At 42.8% G+C, this 18,768-nt stretch overlaps 1 protein-coding gene across 4 annotated transcripts in view; it reads right to left on the reverse strand.

Moving 5' to 3' along the window:
- MCUR1 (mitochondrial calcium uniporter regulator 1) overlaps positions 1 to 17,807 on the reverse strand; it is a 58,716-nt gene extending 40,909 nt beyond the window's left edge. For 2 of the 4 annotated variants that reach the window (XM_045811532.2, XM_087858050.1), the window contains exons 1-6: positions 17,284 to 17,806; positions 9,714 to 9,851; positions 5,607 to 5,710; positions 4,451 to 4,552; positions 2,630 to 2,671; positions 1,868 to 1,939 (exon numbers count right to left, since the gene is read on the reverse strand). In XM_045811532.2, the coding sequence (XP_045667488.2) occupies positions 1,868 to 1,939; positions 2,630 to 2,671; positions 4,451 to 4,552; positions 5,607 to 5,710; positions 9,714 to 9,851; positions 17,284 to 17,713 (888 nt within the window). In that variant the 5' untranslated portion in view covers positions 17,714 to 17,806. Of the gene's footprint in view, positions 1 to 1,867; positions 1,940 to 2,629; positions 2,672 to 4,450; positions 4,553 to 5,606; positions 5,711 to 9,713; positions 9,852 to 17,283 lie in introns of all 4 variants that reach the window. The other 2 variants (XM_045811531.2, XM_045811533.2) reach the window with 2 other exon arrangements.
- Between the last annotated feature and the right edge of the window lie 961 nt (positions 17,808 to 18,768).

The following is an 18,768-nucleotide window of genomic DNA, read 5'->3' on the forward strand; positions in this document are numbered from 1 at the left end:
ATGGGTTAAAAGTCACTAGAGGCAACTCAACATTTTTTTTTTTTTTAAAGATTTTATTTATTTATTCGACAGAGATAGAGACAGCCAGCGAGAGAGGGAACACAAGCAGGGGGAATGGGAGAGGAAGAAGCAGGCTCATAGTGGAGGAGCCTGATGTGGGGCTCGATCCCGGAACGCCGGGATCACGCCCTGAGCCGAAGGCAGACGCTTAACCGCTGTGCCACCCAGGCGCCCCATCAACATTATTTTTATTAGAACATTTTCACTGAAGCATTATTTACAGTCGCTGAGACACAGATGCATATGTCCACTGCTGGATGAGGGGATGAAAAAATGTGTACATATATAATGGAATATTACTCAGCCATAAAAAAGAAGGAAATCCTGCCATTTGGGATGACATGGATGGACCCTGAGTGACTACAATAAGTGAAACAAGAGAAAGACAAATACTGTATGATCTTCCATGTGGAATCTAAAACCAAAAAGAATCTCCCAAAAACCTGAGCTCACAGATATAGAGAACAGAATGGTGGCTGCCAAGGGTGGGACGGCGGGGTGGGTGAAATTGGTCAAAAGGTACAAACGTGGAGCTGTGAACTAAGTGAAGTCTTGGGCTGTAATGCAGGGCGTGGGGGCTGTAGTGAATAATGCTATACTTTCTATTTGAAAGTTGCTAAGAGAATAGATCTTAAAAGTTCTCATCACAAGAAAAAAATCTATGTGTGAGGACAGATGGTAACTAGACTTGCGGTCATTATGTTGTACGCCTGAAACTGATGTGATGCTGTGTATGTCGATAATAACTGAACAAAATAAACAATCAAAAAAAAAAGGTGTTGCTGTGCAAACTCCGAGGGGGAAGAGCAGTACTTCTATGCATTATTTGTGGAAAAGCATGGTCAGCAGAACTGCATCTGCACGGCTTTCTTGGGTCCTGTACACAATCTCACAAGTTAACCGTACAGGTGCAAGTACCCTTCTGCTTACTTACTTACAACCTACATTTCTGAGATTCTTTTTTTTTTAAAGATTTTTATTTATTTACTTTGAGAGAGAGTTTGTGCACAAGCAGGGGTAAGTGGCAGAAAGAGAGGGAGAAGCAGGCTTCCTGACGTGGGGCTTGATCCCAGGACCCCAGGATCATGACCTGAGCCAAAGGCAGACACTTAACCCAACTGAGCCACCCAGGTGACCCTTCTCAGATCTCTTCGGTAACAAGTGTACAGAAGTACTTTTCCTAATTAGAAATTTCAATTTAATGTAACTTAAAGAACCATTTCGAATTTGCATTTCAAAACAATACAATCAAGTCATTAAGATTTCTCTATTTAAAATTTAAAAAAGACTATATGGAAATATATTTTTAATCTTGAATTTCAGTGTAGAATTTAATATTATTTAACACAGATGATCCACTCAATTTTTGAAAAATCTGGACCTGTGAAGGTTTAGGCTAGATGAAATAGGGCAAGATTGGGTTTGATTTCTTTGGTAACGTCTAAGTAACACATAATTTAGTTTCTCTCTGAAATGAGATTCAAACTTGATTTGACCAAGAGTTTAATTTTTAAAAAAATTTTTTTTAAAGTTTTATTTTTAATCTCTACACAATGTGGGGCTTGAACCCATTACCTCAAGATCAAGAGTCAAAGGCTATGCACCTCCCAAGATTTTCATTTTACTTTTGAAAGCATTAAATTTAAGCTGTAAGATAAAATACAATCAAAGAGAAAACTGTGTCTAACAACGATGCCCAGGTAAACATTTAACAGTACTGGTGAACTGTCTGTATACTCAGACCAGACCGAGCATTCCGTCCTGCAAAGAGATGAATTCACACTCTGATTTTAATAAAGGAACATACCAATTCTTTCACTCTGCTCTTTTCTAGATTGAAGTCTAACTTGGTATCTGTTCGGACTTTGACCACTTCATCCTAGCAGGAGGGCAAACAAAGAGAGAAAGAAATCCAAAGTGAGAAATGGAAACCCTCTTGGGATGTGAAGGCTGGGACTTCCCAGTAATCTATTGAAATAACCCCCCTTATGCTTAAGTCAGCCCAGGGCGGGTTACTGCTGCTTTAACCTCGAGATTCCCAGTGTAATATCCTTATGGCATTTATGACTGAAGCTGTTCCCTGGACAACTCTGGAAAGCAGAGATGGACTCAAAGAAAGAAAATATGAAATTCTGGTTTAAATAAAGCCTTCTGACGCTCGTCAGGACCTTTCCTTCCTTAACGTCCATGTCCTTTCCATTTAAAATAAAAAAAAAAAATCGAACAGCTGGCACAGTAAACATTTTCAAATCACATGTAATTCTCTAAAGCCAGTCTGTTCTAACAGAACTGAAAGGCTCCCTATGTGGCAACTTCAACATTTTTAAATTTAAAGATGATTTCATTCATCCTAGAACACAATTTTCTTAATGAATTTGGTTAGATATCACCAATTTACTCACTGACTCTGTTCTCACCTAATCTTCCAGTGTGTACTTTTGAGACATATTACACAAATATTTAACATAGGATTAAGTTTTTAAGAACACCTAAAGAACTTCTGACATTGTATTTATTACTACATTTACGTAACTGCCAATAAGCACGCAAGCAGGAGTGAGGGTCTCACCATTATTTGTTGTTTTAACCGATGCAGTTCCACGTTTATCTTCTAAAAACACATTAAAAAAAACAAAAACAAGTCAAGGATATGGCTAGAAGGTTAAAAAATAAATAAATAAAACATAGTAATAAACCTACATTAGAACATGTTTTTGCGCACAGTTCTAACTGCATTCAGAATGAAACATAAGCTGAACCGTCTTAGGAGCAGACATGATTATCTGTCATGCCAGAATGGTATTATAATGCATACGCCTATCTTGAGATCAGTTTTAATTCATCTCGAAGGTTACATAAAATCAGTAACACAATTTAATTTTTTTTTTAAGTAGGCTCCCCAGCGTGGAGGCCAATGTAGGGTTTGAACTCATGACCCTGAGATCAAGACCTGGGCCAAGATCAAGTCAGAGGCTTACTGACTGAGCCACCCAGGTGACCCAGTAACACAATTGTTTTTAACATACACGTTTGCCTTCAGAGGCCCTGTCTTCCATACCTCCTTCAATTTTTCTTTGAATGAATTCTCCCTTCAAATAACCGATTTCAGGGCAAATGCGAGAGTTTCAAACTTTACTGTTTTCTAGCAAAAGCAATCTTTTGCTGGAAGGCCTCTCACAAGACCAAGATCAACTGGTAATAAATGGACTTCCTTTATGGGATTTTAGCCAGGACTGAAAACAAAAGGAAGGATGCCAACACAGCAATTACTTCAATGCTGAACCCGTATGCCACACTGTAGAAACCAAGGGATACATCTGCAACGATGTGGGTGGAACCAGAGGGTATTATGCGAAATGAAGTAAGTCAATCAGAGAAAGACAAATGCTGTATGATTTCACTCATATGTGGAATTTAAGAAACAAAACAGATGAACGTAGGGGATGGGAAGGAAAAATACAATAAGATAACAGAGAGGGAGGCAAACCATAAGAGACTCTTAATCACAGGGAACAAACTGAGGGTTACTGGAGGGGAGGGAGCTGAGGGGGTAACTAGGTGCTGGGCATTAAGGAGGGCACTTGATATAATGAGCACTGGGTGTTAAATATAAGTGATGAATCACCAAATTCTACCTCTGAAACCAACACACTATATGGTAACTAAATTGAATTAAAAACAAAAAAAAAGAAATCAAGGGATATTTTACAGCAGCGCTTGTCTGTGATAACCAAAAACTGGCAACAACTCTCCTATGCAGCTGATCCTTGAACAACGCTGGGGGTTAGGGGCACTGATTCCCCCCCCCCCGGTTAAATATCTCCATATATAACTTCTGACTCCCCCAAAACTCAACTACTATTAGCTCACCACTGACCAGAAGCCTTACTGGTAACGTGACACGTTCTTTGAATGTTATATGCATTCCACACCATCTTCTCAGAATAAAGTTAGCCAGAGAAAAGCAAATGTTACTAAGAAAATCGTAAGGAAGAGAAAACACATTTACTGAACTGTTCAAGTGGACCTGTTCATCTCAAACCCGTGTTGCTCAGGGGTCAAGTGTACATCACAGCGGAAAAATGTGACACAGTCATAGAATACTACAGACATCGAGCAAGAGCGAACTACTGTAAGACACACCACAGGACTCCCCCGGATGAAGTGCTGGAACAGGCAAAACCAGTCAACGGTGACACAGGTCAGGATAGTGGTCTTCCTAGCAGGGCGTTAGCAGGCTTCTGGGGAGCCAGGAATATTCTACTTCCTGATCTGGTGGAGGACACCTGGTGAAAACGCACCTGACTCGTGCACTTCTGTCCGTGCGCATTATGTCTCAGTGTCTCTGACAGCAAGCATTTTATTAGTATGAGTGGCTCTTTAGTTTTACCTCATTTTCTGCTCTGAGGGCTGAAAATTCGCTCTTCTCCAAAATAATCATATCTTTTTTCACATTAGCAATCTGAGACATTATTTGCTGTACAGTGATCTCCTAGGAAAAGAAAACAAAACATATAAGTAGGCTGGCCTAGGATGTCTGCCTCCTACCTGGGATCATCTTAGTGAGAAACCAGGAGGATACGGACACGAGAGGTTCCGCAAGGTCATCATCCTCTATTCCAGAATGAAGAAAGGAAAAGAATAAAGACTCAAGTCCAGTATCATCATCAAGTGAGCCAGTTCAAAGGGTGGCGTCTGCGGACCCGCAGCTCAAGAACACACTGCTGTAATTCCAGCCACATCTCCCTGTGTTAAGTACGGTGGATTGGAATAGTCCTTTTTTCAAGCATAGTTGAGTTTTCCAGCATGATTCTACAACAGCTGACAAAATAGCTTCGGAAAAAAAATATATATACATATTTTTTAAAGTAGGCTCCATGCCCAGAGTGGAACCCAACGCAGGGCTTGAATTCACAACCCTGAGATTAAGACTCGAGCTGAGATTGAGTCAGACGGTTAACTGACTGAACCACGCAGGTGCCCCTTGAATAAATTACTTTTATTTATTTATTTTTAAAAAGACTTTATTTATTTGACACAGAGAGAGAGACAGACAGTGAGAGAGGGAACACAAGCAGGGGGAGTGGGAGAGGAAGAAGCAGGCTCCCAGCAGAGGAGCCTGATGCAGGGCTCGATCCCAGAACACCGGGATCACGCCTTGAACCGAAGGCAGATGCTTAACGACTGAGCCACCCAGGCGCCCCTGAATAAATTACTTTTAATACCACTGGAATCATTTGCCTCTGAACTCTGAAGTACTATATGCTTTTTGGGGCTCCTGGGTGGCTCAGTCGGTTAAACGTCAGCCTTTGCGTTGGGTCGGGATCCCAGGGTCCTGGGATCATGCCCTGTATCGGGCTCCCTGCCTGGTGGGGAGTCTGCTTCTCCCTCTGCCCCTCCCCTGCTTGTGTTCTCTCTCTCAAATAAAATCCTTAAAGAAAAAAGTATTATATGCTTTTCAACAGAATATTATCCAAAAATACATATTACAAATAACATCCCAGCTTTAGACTTTAAATTTGCTGCTACGCCCCGACAAAGCTAACCTGCTGCATCTTGGTGACCATGTCCTTGTAGACGATATCCATGTTGGCGTCCGTGATCTTGACCAATGCGGAGACAGTGATTTCTGCTTGCTGGGTGGTGAACCCTAAGCAAACACATGAAGACAATCACACTCCGGAGACTCCATTTGTTGGGGAAAAAAAGAGAAAAAAACCCTTCACAGAAGGGGAGAGTATGTTTGAATTCAGAAAGACTAGAGTCCCAGGCTATGATGTGTGCGTCACTCTGGGCAAGCAAGACGCACCTATTTCTTCATGTGAAGATAAAGGGATGCGCTGGTGTCCTCTACCATCCTACCTAGCTGCAAAAAAATCCTGTTTCCTGAGAATGTCTCATGACATAGAGGAAGCTGAAATGTGGGGTCAAGGAAAGGAATGCAAGATCAAAATTACAGATGCAATTTACCGCTTTTGTAACTTAACAAAGACTCTACGTAATCTTTATTTCCCTCCCCATGGCCTAAATTTTCTATAATGACATGATTTCCTTAATTTAAAAATGTACACATTAGTGAAGAGTGATTTACTTAAGTAGGAAAGCTCAATTATTTCACACCCACCATAAATCCATCAGATCACTGACCATATAAAGATAACTAGTAAGTTAGCTACTAATTTATCTCATGTTAAAAGGCAAAATTCATTCTTTCATTTTTCCTCCACAAGTCTCTTCGGTCACTTGTGGAGAAGGGACCAGGCTGGAAAAAAAATATATTCTTTGATACTCAGCAAATGATGCTGACTTGAAAGATCTAACTCAGCAGTGTTACTGTTTTTATTTTATTTTTATTTTTTATTTTTTTAAAGATTTTATTTATTTATTCGACAGAGATAGAGACAGCCAGCGAGAGAGGGAACACAAGCAGGGGGAGTGGGAGAGGAAGAAGCAGGCTCATAGCGGAGGAGCCTGATGTGGGGCTCGATCCCGGAACGCCGGGATCACGCCCTGAGCTGAAGGCAGACGCTTAACCGCTGTGCCACCCAGGCGCCCAGTGTTACTGTTTTTAATACCTTTAGATAGTACTGCCCGAGAAGCTAATAATACACTGTATGCTAATTAACTGAATTTAAAAAGTTGGAATAGTAATTTATATTTCACGTTGGAAATGCTAATAAAATGCTTAAAACCAAGTCCCTGGAAAGTAATTTTTTTAATATTAAATACTTCCATCCATAAGAACTGCAGAAGAAACCACTGACTCTTGTAATTAAAGGCACATTTGTTTAAAAAAATTATAACTGATAAAATTTAGATGAAATTAAGCATAGACTATAATTTTTTTTAAAGTTTGAGTGAGTGCATGTGTGTGCCTGCACATGCCCGTGCACAGACACACACACACACACATACACACACACACACACACACACACACACACACACACACACACACGAGCTGGGGGGATGGGCAGAGGGAGACGGGGAGAGAAATCTCAAGCAGACTCCCTGCTGAGCACAGAGCCCAGAGCTCCATCTCAAGACTCTGAGATCAAAACCTGAGCCAAAGTCAAGGGTCTTAACTGACTGAGCCACCCAGGCAGCCCCCAACATAAGAAACAAAGACAAATATTTAAAAGAGACAAAAAGACCTCCAAAGACCTGCTCCCTTCATTTATTCAAAGTCCTTCGATTTTCAACATGTGGGTCACGTGCACCTAGAAAAATCATCCAAAAGGTTACCCACCAAAATGTTATGTTGTTTTGCTCTGGGGTATTGGGATTCAAAATACTTTTTCCTGTTTCTTCTCTGCCTTCCTAATTTTTTGAAAATGAAAATGCGCCTTGTAATTTTTAAAACTTTATGAAGAAATGTTCATAGTTAAACATAGTTAGGTTTGGCAATTGTTAAGAAAACAAGAAGAGACCAGAGGAGAACTTATGCTGATAACAAACTCCACAGCCTTATAATTTATAACCACCTATGGGAGGAGAAAGGGGTAAGAAAAAGCAGAAGTTGGGCCTGAAAACATACCAGGTTACCAGATACAAAATAATGTTTTGTAGGAATGAGAGAACAGGACACTATCAGTGTTAGCAAGATTACAGACATGCAGGAAGTTTCGTGAAGCAGGAGACGCAGCTCTGGAGAAGACATGGATGGAAGGTGGGGGTGCTCCTGGACGGGTCCTTCTCGGCCCCCTAAGGCATCCTAAGACATCCACCCTTCATCTAAGAGACCTCATGCCCTGCATTTCCGAGGGGTCCTCACAACGCCGGTCTTGAGATACGCAAAGACTCGTGCGTCAAGGTTTGAAATCAAGAAAAGCAGGAAGTACATCTATCGAAACATCACACTTTAAACATTAAACATGAACAATTTTTATCTATCAAAAATAAATAGATTTTCTGGTGGGGGAGGGGAAATAAACCCCACCTCTTAACGGGAGAAAGATCTGTGGCCATCTTGAGTCCACTGTAGCTACCCTGCCACTTAACAAGATTTATGATGCTCCCTTGTTCTCATCAAGCCCTAGTGTGTAGTGAAACACCCCCGTTCTCTCGAATATGGCTTTTTACAATGGGTTACTTTGAATGCAAGAACACAAGGTCCACAGAAAAAAGGAAAAAGTAGGAAGACTTCTGCTTATCTACGTATTTTCTGATGCCTCCCTTCTCAATTCCACTTTTCATTTTTAAATTCTGAGCTGAGGGGCGCCTGGGTGGCTCAGTAGTTAAGCGTCTGCCTTCGGCTCAGGGCGTGATCCCGGCGTTCTAGGATCGAGCCCCGCATCAGGCTCCTCTGCTGCGAGCCTGCTTCTTCCTCTCCCACTGCCCCTGCTTGTGTTCCCTCTCTCGCTGCCTGTCTCTATCTCTGTCGAATAAATAAATAAAATCTTAAAAATGAATAAATAAATGAATAAATAAATTCTGAGCTGAAAGGTTTGGTGAAAAAAAGGCCTGATGTTTCAAGCTTGAGAAGGAAAGCAGTGAAAATTTTGGGTTTTGTTGTTGTTGTTTGTTTGTTTTAAAGATTTAATTTTGATACGGTACTTGACAATTCTTCCAAAGTGCATTCAAGTACAGCCCATTTCCTTTAATACTCAAGGGAATCTTTGGAATTCTTCTTGTGCCCACCCTGCCCATGAGATGAGGAGACAGAAACCAGGAAGGACGGGGCGCCTGGGAAGCTCAGTCAGTTAAGCATCTGCCTTTGGTTCAGGTCCATGATCTTGGGGTTCTGGGATCGACCATGCCTTGGGCTCCCCGCTCAGCGGGAGTCTGCTTCTCCCTCTCCTTCTGCCCCTGCCCTCTGCTCGTGCGCTGTCTCAAATAATTAAATAAAATCTTAAAAAAAGAAAAAAGAAACTGGGAAGGATGAGAGAACTTCCTAGCTCCGCAGCTGGGCTCTGGCAGAGCTTGAACCCAGGGCGTCGACTTCCCCAGTGCAAGCACAGAAGTCACTCCACCCGCTTGTCCTGGGCAAGGGAAGCAGAGCTACAGAGGGTAGCTCTGCAGATACGAATATGTACAACTAGAGAAATATCTATAGTGTCGTGAAGAGTACAATACAGAGAATTAGAATCGGTCATCTGTTTAGAGAAGAGTCAATGAGAATGTTACCTAGGTACTGAACGCACGTTCAATACATGTCAGATATGTTAGAGCATCTTTTACATTAATTAACAGCAATAAGGAAAAATATTAGTTGGACTATTAAAAAAACACAAGTTGAAATTATTAGCAATTGCTGCTCAGCAACATTTTAATTTCATAACAATTTTAAAAGCACACAACATGCACAGTAACAAAACTACCACTTCTGTGCACCAGGCAGGTGTCATAGGAACCATCCCTGAGTTTTGCTAACTTGTGTCTAAATCTTTATCTGTAACACTCCACCTCCGAAGGGATGTTATAAAAATACACTTTTCACGGACAAATAGAAAACATGTGCAAAAAGTTTCAACTGTTACTGGCGGAAGCAAAAATGTCCTTAAACAAAAAAATAAGAACTTAAAAAATGGAGCCTGACCAAAAGATTATCTGTAGACTTAACCGTCAAAGAGAACTAGGAGAAGTTAGATAAGATCACGAGGACTTATAATTTAGTGTTTCTCCGTGGCACTGAGTGACTCACGAAAGGATTACCATTTTCTTCCAGTAAACACACTAAGGCATGGGTGTCAAAGTAGAGCTTCCTGTTTCCGTAAGAGGTGAAATCTCTCCTTTTATGCTCCAGATCTCTCCTGTGCTCCAGCTGCAGGCTCCCGGCAGACAGGCTCAGCTCTAGAATGCAAAGGGCAAATTAGGCTCAAAACAGGATCTGGTGGTAAACAAAAGAAATTTAAAGAGTATGGCATACCTCAAAAGTCTACCTGGTTGGGGCTTTATCGAGATGAAATTCACATACCATACAATTCACCCATTTCAAGTGTTCAATTTGATTTTTACTATAGAGTCGTGCAACCTTCAGCACAGTCAACTCTAGAACATTTTCATCATCCCAAAAAGAAACGCTATACCCTTTAGCTATCGTGCCCCAATCTCCCTACTCCCTCAACCCCCGGCAATCCTTTATCTACTTTCTGTCTTTACGGATTTGCCTACTCTGGGCATTACGTATGGATAGAATCATGAGGGATGTGGTATTGTGTGACTGGTTTTTTCACTTAGGTAAGGTTTTCAAGGTTCATGCACCTTATAATCATGTGCACTTTATATATTTTTATTTCTGAATCACATTGTTTTAGGAATGTGCCAATTTTTTCTTACCTACTGATCAGTTGAAGGACATGTGAGTTGTTTCCACTTCTTCACTGCTATCAACAATGCTGCTGTGAACATTTGTGCATGAGATTTGGTGTGAACGAGTTTTCAATTCTCTTGGATATATACCCAGGAATTGTTGCATCATACAGTGACTCTGTGTTTAACCTTATTAGGTTATGCCAGACTATTTTCCAAAGTGGCTACACCATTCTTCATTCCCAACAGCAGTGTCTGAGGGTTCCAATTTCTCTACATTATCAACACTTGTTATTGTCTGTCTTTTTTATTATAACCATCCTAGTGGGTATAAAGTGGTATCCCATTGCAATTTACTTTATTATTATTTTTTAGATGTCTCTTCAATTATGGTATTTACTTATTTATTTGTTCTCTATAATGAAGTGTTTCTTGGCTTGTCTCTCATTTCTTCCTTTGTTCATTTGTTTCTTAAATCCCACATATGAGTGAAATCAAATGGTATTTGTCTTCTCTGACTTATTTCGCTTAGCATAATACCCTCTAGCTCTAGCACTTCATTGCAAATGGCAAGATTTCATTCTTTTTTATCACTGAATAGTCTGTGATGTGTGTATATATTCATCCATTCATCTATCGATGGACACTTGGGCTGCTTGCATAACTTGGCTATTGTAAATAATGCTGCAATAAACCTAGAGCTAGCTCACTGCAGTTTTGATTTGTACTTCCTTGATGCCTAGTGATGCTGAGCATCTTTTCATTGCTTATTGGCCATTTGTAAAACTTTGGAGAAACATCTATTCAGACCCTTTGCCCATTTTAAAAAACTGGGTTATCTGTGCCTGGGTGGCACAGTTGGTTAAGCGTCCAACTCTTGGTTCCAGCTCAGGTAGTGATCTCAGAGCTGTGAGCTTGAGCCCCACATCGGGCTCCAAGCTCAGTGCAGAGTCTGTCTGAGATTCTCTCTCCCTCTCCCTCTGTTCTTCCTGCTCACGCTCTAATAAATAAATACATATTTAAAATATCGGGTTATCTTTTTATTATTGAGTTGGTTGTTAAGAATTCTTTATACATTTTAGCGGCATCTGGGTGGCTCAGTCGCCTGACTGTCTGCCTTAGGCTCAGGTCATGATCCCCGAGTCCTGGGATCCAGCCCTGCGTCAGGCTTCCTGCTCAGAGAGGAGTCTGCTTCTCTGCCCCTCCCGTGGCTGGTGCTTTCTCCCTCTCACATAAATAAATAAAAATTAAAAAAAGAATTCTTTATACATTTTTTTTAAAGGTTTTATTCATTTGAGAGAGACAGTGTGTGAGAGAGAGAAAGCAGGAGAGGCGGGAGGGTCAGAGGAAAAAGCAGACTCCCTGCTGAGCAACGAGCCCGATGCAGGACTTGATCCTGGGACTCGTGACCCCAGGATCATGACCTGAGATGAAGGCGATGCTTAACTGACTGAGCCACCCAGGTACCCTTATTTATACATTTTAAATACAAGTTCCTTATCATATATATAATTTGCAAATACTCTCTCCCATTCTGCGGGCTGGCTTTCACTTTCTTGATGGTGCCTTTCGAAGCACAAAGTTCTTAATTTTAATGAAGTCCAATTTATTTATTTATTTTTGTCCCTTGTGCTTTTGGTGTCATATCTAAGAAACTACTGGCTAATTCCAGGACACAAAGATTTAAACCAATTTTTTTCCTGAGAGTTTTAGTTTCAGCTCTTACAGTTTGGTTTCTGACCCATCTGTGTTAAGTTTTATGAGGTGTGAGATGAGGGTTCGACTTCTTTTGCATGTGGATATCCAGCTGTTTCAGAATTATCTTGGAATCTGTCAAAAATCAGTTGACTGTAAATTATCTCTGGGTTCTCCATTCCATGCCACTGATTTAGATCTGTCCTTATACCAGTGACACATCTTCTTGATTACTTGTAGCTCTGTAGTAAATTTTTGTATCAGGAAAGGAGTCTTCTAGTTTTGTCCTTTTTCAAGATTGCATTGGTCATTCTCAGTCCCTTGCATTTCCATACGTATTTTAGGATCAGCTTATCAATTTCTACAGAGAAGCCACCTGAAACTTTGAGAGAGATTGTTTTAAATCTGTAGATCAATTTGGGAGGGGTACAAACTCTTCCAATCCATGAACATAGGATGTTTTTCCATTTACTTAGGTCTTTAAGAATGTTAGGTAGATTTCACAGTACAGCCGCCCCTTGAACACAGGTTTAGACCACACGGGTCCACTTATACACAGATTTTTTACAGCACAGTATTTCCACTTCTTTATGATTTTCTTAATAATGTTTTCTTTTCTCTAGCTTACACTATTCTAAGAATACAGAATATAACACATATAATATATAAAATATGTGTTAACCAACTGTCTATTATAGTAAAGTTTCTGGCAAACAGTAAGATATTAGTAGTTAAATTTTTGGGAAGTCAAAAGTTATACACAGATTTTCAACTGTGTGGGAATTGGCACTCCTAAGTCCTGTGTTGTTCAAGGGTCAATCGTTTAAATTTTGTGAGTTTTTTTGTTAAATTTATCCCTAAGTACTTTATTCTTTTTGATGCTACTATAAAGGGAATTGTTTTTTAGAGTGTTCATTCTAGTGTAGAGTAATGCAACTGATTTTTGTATTTCATTATATTTTTTATGTTGATCTTGTATCCTGCAATCTTCTTGAACTTGTTAATTAGCTCTAACGGTTTTTTAGTGAATTCCTTAGAGTTTTGTATGTACAGGGTCATGTCACCTGTGAACAGTGATAGCTTTACTTTCTCCTTTCCATTGTCTTGCCCTGGTTAGAATTTCTATGTTGCATGGCTGGTGATGGCAGACATCCTTGCTCCTGACCTTTGGAGGGAAAGCAGTCGTCCTTCACTATTAAGTATGATGTTAGCTGTGAGTGTTTCACAGATGCCCTTTATCGGTGAGGCAGTTTCCTTCTATTCCTAATTTGTCAAGTGCTTTTTATCATGAAGGGGTGCTAAATTTTGTCAAATTCCTCTTCTCTGTCTTTTGAGGTAATCACATGGTTTGTTTGTGTTTCTTTTTTTTTATATATGGTGCGGAACAGGAACTGATATTCAGATGTTAAATGAACCTGTTGTTTCTGGGACAGAATCCTCTTTGGTCATGATGTATACTTCTTTTTTACATATTGCTGGATTTGATTTGCTGAGAATTTTGCTGAGGATTTTTGTCTTTATTCATAAGAGGTATTGGTCAATAGTTTTCTTTGTGATGTCTCTACAAAGTCTATCGTTAAAGACGTGTTCTAACAATGTGTATGTTAACCTTTCCTATGAATTTCTGTGCATTTAGCCACAGATCCAACACATTTTGTAAACTTGTTTCAAGGTGCTCATTTGAAGAGGGTAGCATGGTAATGGTTCTCTGGCTTTTGTATTTCATGTACCATAAAAATAGTTAAAAAAAATATGTAACAATTGCAATGCCAACTAGTAATTCTGTCCGGAAAGGGCATTTAAACACAATAGCTCCTTACTATTACAAGCATACTACAGAAGACATTTGACAGCAGCAGAAAAAAAAAGAGATGGACACTATAAAATAAAAAACTTGCATTTAAATGTAATAAACACAGCTATATGAAAATTTTGCTACATATTTGTCTTTGCTTTTCTATGATGCCCGGTTTATAGGAGAGTGGTAAAAGAGATAACAGGTTTTACTAACTCAAAGTTCAAAAGTTTGAGGTAAATCCCCTAAATGACCAGAAAGATACTTCAGCTAATCAGCTCCTATTGTCAATCCTTCACCTCTAAACACTCTAAAGGAAACTGCATGTAAGCAAAGACGTGACAGGGACAGAACCCTACAGATCTGATGTTTGCCTAGAAGCTTATAACAGTGGTTCCCACCTTGGAAAGAGGGTCACAGTCAGTGTCAAGGTAAGTACAAGAAATCCAATCATCATTTTGTACCAAGCGCTGTTTGCAGACTGACAAAATATAAAATGCAACAACTGTTATATGTAAGTGTGACCTCGATGGTTAAAAAAAAGGCCCTCACATTCAGAGAACCACTGGCCTACAGGATCGGGTCCTTGGCAAGGCACACAAATACAAAGCCTGTCCTAATTTAGCCCACACCTACCCTTTCAGCTTTCTTTCCAGCCACCTAAGTTATTCCATGTCCTATACTCACCCACCTTAGTACTCCACCCGTAAGTCTGGCAACTGGGCAAGGTTAAGCATCATTTTACCCCTCTTCATTTAATTTTACAACTTGCGAAGCAAACATTATGATCCGGGCAAGGCACTATGCCACACTGTGTGGTTCGGTCTGCTAGTCCCACCCAGGTCAGAGGGCAGCCTTGATTGCTCCTTATCTGTGTTCTCAGCCCAGTTCAGATAGCTCTGTCACAGCACTTACCATCCTGTTTCCACATCTGTATCATCTGCCAGTCCAAACATCCCAAGAGCAGCCAGTCTTAGTCATTTTCACATTGTTAGCACCTAGCAGAAGGCCTGGCCAACTGCAGGCCAGAAATAATTTTGTAAGAGAACTCTATGATCTGATCACGAGACTGTCCAGGAAGAAAATTTGAAATCAACCCCTCTCACCTCTTCACCTATGATCTTCCCTTTTTACATAAAATAGCTCAGTTAAATCTGGTCCCTCTTTTTTCATTCTTTATCCCCAGTCCTGAGACAAAGCTGGCCTCCAGGAGAAGAGACCCCAAATGTCTGCCTGATCACAGAACAGACCTAGCTTGAGAAACAGTGGTGGTGAATGAATGAATGAATGAATCTCTCAAGGGGCTCTCTAGAGGCCAACCCGCCCATCTTTAAACTGTGCTCAACTGTCCCATGGGTCAGGGAGCTTGAAAACATTTAAGTCTAGAACTGGCTGGTGAAGAGAGATGGGATTTTTCTAGTACCACATTTGTTTCTAACAACAAATTAATCATTTGTGTGATTTAAAACCTCTCTCTCTCTCACACACACACACACCCCAAAACTAAACTATCACGACTACTTTCTAAGCAAGAGCTGATTCCAATTTCGATGCTTATTTTTTTTTTCTCCTCCAAAACAACTGGAATTCATTTCAACTACAAGCTTACTTCAACAAAATATGTAGTATCATCTGAAAAGTGGAGAAAAGGGCTGGCCGCTTCTCACTTGGCAGGCCCACCCCTGCTGATGGAAGTTGAATGCCAGCTTGCCTTCTGTCAAAGGACGAAGCCTGAGGAGGAGCAATACTGTGGCATTTACAATACCTCTGACTCATTTTTTCTCTTTTATTGTGACAACAAAGTGAGGCCCAAGAACCAGGAATTCCCGCTAATAACCAGGAAGCAAGTAAACTGAGCTATGTTAAAGTGCAATGCGTAATTCTCCTTTGAGGGACCTTCAGGATATCAAAAGGATATTAAAACACACACACAAAAGAAGCCCAAAGTTAGCCTTGAACAGAGGAGGAAACCAAGTAGAAACCTGCTACTCATACCATCCTTAAGTCTCAGTAACTCTACTGAGAACCCTGGCACCAAACAAATCACTAGGCTGAAAGTAAAGGAACAAAACTCATTTGCTGATGATTGCTCCTTACCAGTCTTGCCTGTTTCCCCGTATTTATGTACCCATCCTTGCTCTGTGAATAAAGAGATCCTTTGAGCCTAATCCAGTAGTACCACCATCCTGATAAAATCAGAAAACTCATGAGAAAGAATACTCTTCCCTTTTGCGCCATAGTCTTGAATGAGGAGATGAAAATAAATCACAAGTCACCAGCTTGTCAAAAGAAAGAAAGAAAGAAAGAAAGAAAGAAAGAAAGAAAGAAAGAAAGAAAGAAAGAAGAAAGAAAGAAAGAAAGAAAGAAAGAAAAGACAAAAGTACTGAAATAAAGACCAAAGTCATCTCTAACTCATAATTCCTGCAGAACACTGACAGAGTTCGCAACTCATTGCCCACCCTGTGTGTGCAGAACTTCCTTCCTTCACTTTTTTGCCCTCCCAATCAGTCTCTTCCCCAGCCCCGAGTACTTTTATATTTTAGAACCAGTCAACATTTACTGGGCCTTTCTATTAAGAAAAACGTGAAAAAAAAAAAAGCCATCAGTATGGTTACTGATGGTTATTGATTGATACGAAAGACCACCCAAAGTGGCATTTTTGCCCTTTGCTAATAAAGATTATCTCAAATGATATTTTCATCAACAATTTGCTATCTAGTACATTGAGCCTGTTTCAGACTTCCCTAATCTTTATGCAGGGCAGTGACTGCTCTCACCTCCTTCAAGTATTTAATCAAACGCCACCTTCTCAACATAAACTATTCTGATGACCCCATTTTAATTCCTTGCTGGAGGCCCACCTCACTTCCTAACCCTTACCACCTCCATTTTTTTCCTGTGGTATTTATCACTTCCGTACGTAGATTATACGTAAATTATAAGTGTATGTACGTAGTTATAGCTATCTACATCATCTCCTGTACTACAGTGAAGGTCCGAGATTGTGCTGACAGTACCCTGAAAAGCGCCAGCCAAGCCCAGAACAGGCAACTAGTGTTCAAAGAGTTAATAAATCCACTAGAGCCGAAAGTGAAATTGCAGTTCCCAGAGCTCCGCTCCTCAATCTCGCAAGCCCCCCGCAGCCGCCCGCACCCGAAAGCCGACACGAGGGACGCGTCACCGGCGCCCACGCGGCGGCTCCACGCCCCGGCGAGCACCAGCTCCCTGCCCAGCGCGCACGGCCCTCCCGGCATCCCGGCCAACTGCGCTCCACACACCTTGTGCCCAGGACTCCGGGTCACCAGGGCGGAGGCAGACAGACCTTCGTCCCACGCCCCAGACGAGGCCAGCGACCTCGCCTGACCCGACCTCTGGGTCGCCGAGCCTCCCCCTCCCGCCCAGCCCGGAAGGTTAAAGCCAAAGCTGGCCCCGCCCCCCGCCCGGCCAGGCGAGCCCCCTGCTCCCCCGGTACGCGGCCCTCACCTCTCCTGGACGAAGTCAGGGCGGCCACTCGGCCGCGGCACAGGTGGAGGGCGCCGGCGGCCCAGGCGACGCCCGGGGCGAGGCCCGGCAGGTACCTCCCCGCGCCGCCGCGGCCGGCCGCCGGGACGGAGGACGCCGGGCGCGAGTGCTCCCGGTCCCCGAGGGGCCTGCGCGGGGCGACGGCGGCCAGGCGCGGGGAGGGCACGAGCAGGAGGAGGAGCAGCGGGGAGGCACGTGACGCGCCGCCGCGGGCCGCCGGGGCACGAGGCCGCAGTGCCCCCAGACCCACGGACAGCGCTGACAGGCCGTGGCGCGCCGGGACGCCCCGGCCGCCCGGGCTTCCGCAGCGGGCTGACAGCAGGAAGAGCAGAAGCCGCCGGCGGTCCGGCGGGCGCTTCGGCGTCCCGCCCGCGACGAAGCCGCAGTCCATCGCCACGGCGGTCACCGGCCGGGGCGCGCGCTCATGCCGCTAGCGCGCCGCGCCGGCCCGAGTCGGACGGCTGGAGCGAGCGTGGGCAGTGGCGCCGGGCCCGCCCTTTCCTGCCGGGCGGGCGGGGCTCCGGGCGCGCGCCGGGGCGGGGCCAGGCGCGGCCAGGAGGGGCGGGGCGGGGCGGGGCGGGGCGAGGAGGGGCGGGGCGAGGCCCCGGGCCCCGCGAAAGAGGAGATCCCCGGTCTTGCGCGAGCCTGGGACCAGCTCAGTGCGGTGGAGGCTGCGGGCACTCCCGCATCTGCGATGCCTTCCTGGCTGCCACGATTTGCATATTCATTACGCTGGTGTCCTTACGAAGACATTCATTACCCTGCCGCCCTTCAGAGTCCCAAGGAAAGTCCCCGCACCACCCGGCTGCCCTAGATTTTACTATCCCCGACTGAAGTCCCCCAAAGTGTGGCGCTGGGGTGCATGTTAGGGAATTAACAGGGCCAAGGGAGCGGCGTTTACACAGTCAATACATTTTCAAGGCTGAACTTCAGAGTTTTGTTTCCGGATTAGCACACCAAGAAAGGAGAAAGTCTCAATCTGAGGAATTTAAAACGTGGGGCGTGAATGTTAACTGAGATCTCTTGGCGTAGGAGATCTGAAACTAGTGGTGTTCAGTTCAGGGAGCTTTTTGAATGCCTAATGCACCCGTCTCAATTACGGGTCCCTTGTGTGAAGTTAGTAGATGTTCCTTGAGTGAAGGAATGAAGTATGCGCAGGGCTGCAGGCTTGGAGATAGAAGAAAAATGAGATTGTTCTTGTCCTCCAGGAGTTTTCTGATACACTTGACGTTTGTCCACATGCTTGATGAAAGAAAAACATGTTATGAGCCATAAGAGCTACAAAGTGCTGATTAGACAGAAGAGAGTGCACAAGGCTATGGAAGAGGTGGAAGAGATGTTTAAGCGGCTATCAAAATATAAAGCATTAGAAATATTAAGGTGCAAGTAGACATTTCCATAGAATGTAGGAGTTACACGTTTGTAGAACTGGTAGGGAAAGCAATT

This window comes from Ursus americanus, chromosome 32 (genome assembly GCF_024610735.1).
Source record: "Ursus americanus isolate L20-20 chromosome 32, mUrsAme1.1.p, whole genome shotgun sequence".
Classification (NCBI taxonomy): domain Eukaryota; kingdom Metazoa; phylum Chordata; class Mammalia; order Carnivora; family Ursidae; genus Ursus; species Ursus americanus.